Below are 4,679 nucleotides of genomic sequence, written 5' to 3'. Positions count from 1 at the left end.
ATATATATATATATATATATATATAGTCATGGGACGTGGAGTATAGTGTGGGGGGGAGTCAAGGGAATTGTAGTAGATGTGTGTGATATTGGGGGGCATAGTGGGGCAGTGCATTGGGGGAGGGGAGTTGTCACTTTGAGGGGTAAGAAGTATAACTATTGCACTGTGTTGTACAGCTGAAACTAATTCTAAAAAATGTGTATTTCACAATAAAAAAAAATAAAAAAAATAAAAATAAAAAAGTGGGGAAAAAAAAAAACAAGTCCGTCTTGATACAAACTTCCAGTTATAAAATAAATACATCCTGGAGATGCAATGTACAGCTGTTAACTATAGTTAACAATACTGTATTATATATTTGAAAGTTGCTAAGCATAGATATTTAATGTTCTTATGAGAAAAAAAACTTGTAACTGTGTGGTGACGGATGTTAACTAGATTTATTGTGATGATCATTTCACAATATATACTAATATTGAATCACTATGTTGTATTCCTGAAACTAATGTTATATGTCAATTATAGCTCAATTGAAAATAGTAAACAGGAGAGATCTAAATTTTTAAAAAAGAATGAAAAATACATCATTAGTCATTTATTTTTTGAATTTTTATAAGAGTTTATTTGAGCCAAACTGACCCTCATAAGTCATTTTTATATTGATTACTTGTTTCAGTAAAAGTATTTTGGCTTTATTAGATTCAATAAGATATTGGGTCTTAGGAAAAGTCATGACATATTTTGTCTATGTTTTTCAAAGGTCATTTATTTATATATAGAACAAAGATCAATCATTGATATATTGCCCGTTTTGTTCGATAACCTTTTGCCATCTTTCAGTGAGCTTCATGGTTCCTCGTTCATAGAAGGACCTGTCATTATTTGTGAAAAACTGAACAAGGTGCTGATTTACAGCCTCATCTGAATTGAACGTTATACCACACAAGGAGTTTTGAAGAGGGCGAAACAAGTGGAAGTCTGACAGTGCAAGGTCAGGCGAGTATGGTCGGTGTGGCAACACATCCCATCCAAGCTCCAATAATTTTTGATGGGTGATCAAACTTGTCTGTGGTCTTGCGTTGTCGCGATGAAGCACAACTCCTTTACAGTTAACAAACTCTGAATGTTTTTGGATNAACTTCTAGCCGTGTTAACAAAACACTCAAAGAATGAGAGAATGTGTCAAAAAAAAATGAGTTCAAAACAACAAAACACCGAACCTACCTTGAAAGGTTTCCCACTGACCAAACAGGAAACACCAAGATTATCGAGATAAATAATGCTAATGCATTACTATTAAATGCTACTGAATTTAATGCAAATCCATGAGCCCATGCTGATATACATAAATGAAGATATGGTGAATGTAGCTTTTTCCTTTTAGTAGAATGTAAACTAATCCATATAGAAGAGTAGGATGAAACAGAAAATCACCCTTTGCTCACTATCATCATGGTAGTTATTGCTGATTCAGGCAGGAGTCATCAATGGGGCTGAAGTGGGTGCGTTCAGGTTTAATGAGGAATAAGGTTTTGGAATAATATCAGGGTATCTCCCCTCAGAATATTTATTAATTACAAAGGAGAAAAGGGTGACATGGTGAAGGCTGGCAGATACCAACGTGACCAGGTGATCAAGGTTAACATCACCTGGGGCTGGACAGGAAAATCCCGGGTTGGATGAGACTGAGGAGACACGATGCGGTGGGCAGTCAGTGTGTGAAGGGCATGGATGACCAGCGGCCCCGTAGGACCCACCACTGCATCCATTGTGAGGCTTCGCTTCCCCTGGGCTGCTCCTAGATAATGACCGAGTGGTTATATAGGAGAGGTTCCTTATTTCTGAGAAATACACAGCAGAGGAGTTTGGGATAATAGAGCATCTCATGGACAGCTTGCTCTCAAATGGTTTAGAAAACTCCTAATGACAGTGGGTCTCTAAACAGTCAAAATAACTCGCAAGTGCAGTGAAGTGTTAACAGGTGAGGAATCTAGGTAAAAGTTATGTTGCCACAACGTTTAAGTCTGAAATTATTTCAAAATAAAGTTTAAATTTTTTTTAAATCTCCAAGTAGATAATGAATTTCCCTGAAGATTATAGGCTATCCATACATCCACTGGAATGGACCATATTTTCTATAGATCTTCAGCATTGGTTAGAAAAAGCTCAAATGCTGGGTATGGAGATAAACTAAGCATAACAGAAAGATTTATCATGAGGTAGCAAAATCTCACCTTTTTGAATTCTCATAGTCAGGTTTTGTTTTATCACCTCCCCCCCATAGAGAACATCGTGTTCTAGTTACTTAGTACTAAAAATGAGATTACATGGGGCCAGCCGAGTGGCTTAGTTGGTTAAGAGCTTGCTCGAGAGTATGAGCACTGAGCAACAGGGTCACCAGTTCGATTCCCACACGGGCCATTGAGCTGCGCTCACGCTGAACTGCTGCTGAGCTGTCAACAGGTAGCAGGATGGCTCAGCTGGTGAGACCACGTGCTCCTAACAACAAGACTGCCTGTTCAAGATGGTGGGCTTCGCCCACCCGCAACTAAAGACTGAACTCGGCACCCTGAGGTGAGCTGCCGCCCAGGTGGCTCAGGGGATAGAGTGCGTGCTCTTAACAACAAGACTACCGGTTCAACTCCTGCATAGGATGGTGGCTACGCTCACCCGCAACTAATTGAACACAGCACCTTCAGCTGAGCTGCACGACTGGACATGGAGCTGAGCTTGCTGCACCCTCCACAACTAAGATTGAAGGACAACAACTTGGCTGTCCCCCTCCCCGAATTCCCCAAAACTGTTCCCCTCTCACAATTCAGCCAATAAAAAAAAAATCTTTAAAAAAATAATAAAAATGAATTACAAATTGTTCACAGGCAAAATAAAAATCAAGATCTTCATAGTTTTTTTGTATATAATTACTATATTGAATGGTGGGGTATGATCAAACATCAGTCAATACTAAGATAAATGAGAGCAACAAAACTAAGATAAATGAGAGCAGATAGGAGAAAGATTAGAAACACTATATCAAATGAAAAGAATGACCTTTCTCATGGATGCCTAACCCAGAAATAAACAACACAGGTATGAGACCTCTCAGGGAAATCACTTCATAAGATATATGAATGTCTAATCACTATGTTGTACACCTGAAACTAATATAATATTCTACATCAACTGTAATTGAAAAATTTTTTAATTATATAAAAAAGAAAAAAAATTGGCTGAGATTATGAACACAGGAGTGCATATACGGATGAACTCATCTACTGCAGGAATGCATACCAGTGTACCATAAAGACATTAAGAAGACTTGATCAGAAGACACTTTCATTATATTGGGTTACTAATCTACTAGCTTTAAAACATAACCTAGATAAATGTATACTCACACGCTATGCATTTTAAACCTATTCAACCTGCACATAGTGAAATGATTTGTCACCTTCCACTTAGCACAAAATCTGAAGTAAAAATACTTTCTTCATTGTTATGTTCCCCCAAAATCTTGTCACCTTTCAAAAAGGTCAGTCAATTCTATCCAGGCATGTAGAAAAAGATAAGAGCTTTGTGTCTATCATTTCTCTCTGTATTTTCCTAGTTAGGGTTTCTTAACCAACACAAGAAAGCAACAAGGAAGTAGGTATGACAGAAGGTGTTGCTGCACAAACAAAGGTCTATCTAATCCTNCCATACTTCCTTTCCAGAGTTCAATCATTTTTTTACTTTTCTCCACCTCCATATTATGTAACTAGTCACTTTTTCTCAACCTGTGGAAAGCAGGCACTTATGACCACACACATTATAGGGAACTTGTGAATAAGAGTTACACTAGCCACACAGGGGAGGTCCTATTGCCTGGGGTGATACCATCCGGTTTTCCCACTTACCTTGGAATCTGCCACTTTAGCCAGACCTAACTCTTGAATGACCATGTTGATCCGTTCATTCTTTTCATGATTTGTCATAGTTGTTGGAAGCCGAAGAGCTGCTGAGAACTGTAAATTTTCTCTCACTGTCAGAGTTCCCATCACAACATCATCCTTAAGGCAAAAGGGCATTTGAACAAGACATAGCAGGTCTTTTCTAGTAGCATCACTCTTTAGTATACATAAATTAATCCACAAACATAACATACCCCAGGGAAAGTTGTAGATAGTGAAGAACTAGCAATGATACAAATTACAATAACTCCATATACAGATAGCTGCAAAGCCTTATGAAACCCAAATAGAACACATGTAATTATGATTACTACTAGCAGACATTTCCATACTGCTTTATACAAGGATCTGCCAAAATATCATTCTAAGATAGGAGGAGAGAGGTAAATTTAGGGGGAAAAGTAAAACAGTAGTATCTTTTGGAAATATGATAACTACTATTGATATCATCGTCCTTACAATAGTCATATTCCATCAGGAGAACTAACATCATCGTCCTTACAAAGGTCCTCTTCTAGACTCTCCCGGCATTTTCATTTAACACTACTCTATTCCTTATGGGAGATTATCAAAAGCTGCTGTAAAGGAAGCTGGTTCTATGCCCAGGCCATGTAATCAATGGGAAGCACACTGAACCATCAGCCAAGGCATGTGACCACATAGAAACAGGAGAAATCTAAAATGCAAATCCACGGGGTTGGCCAAGTGGCGTGTTGGTTAAGAGTTGGC

The 4,679-nt window shown here is 38.2% G+C and overlaps 1 protein-coding gene across 1 annotated transcript in view; it reads right to left on the bottom strand.

Annotated features, from left to right (window-relative positions):
• The window catches only part of LOC109377043 (ATP-binding cassette sub-family G member 2-like), a 63,491-nt gene that overhangs the window by 26,735 nt on the left and 32,077 nt on the right, over nucleotides 1-4,679 (bottom strand). The window contains exon 5 of the mRNA XM_019633260.1: nucleotides 3,865-4,049. Within this exon, the coding sequence (XP_019488805.1) occupies nucleotides 3,865-4,049 (185 nt within the window). The remainder of the gene's footprint in view (nucleotides 1-3,864; nucleotides 4,050-4,679) is intronic.

This window comes from Hipposideros armiger, unplaced genomic scaffold, assembly GCF_001890085.2.
Source record: "Hipposideros armiger isolate ML-2016 unplaced genomic scaffold, ASM189008v1 scaffold_1266, whole genome shotgun sequence".
NCBI lineage: Eukaryota > Metazoa > Chordata > Mammalia > Chiroptera > Hipposideridae > Hipposideros > Hipposideros armiger.
This window is presented reverse-complemented; position numbering and strand designations above follow the sequence as displayed.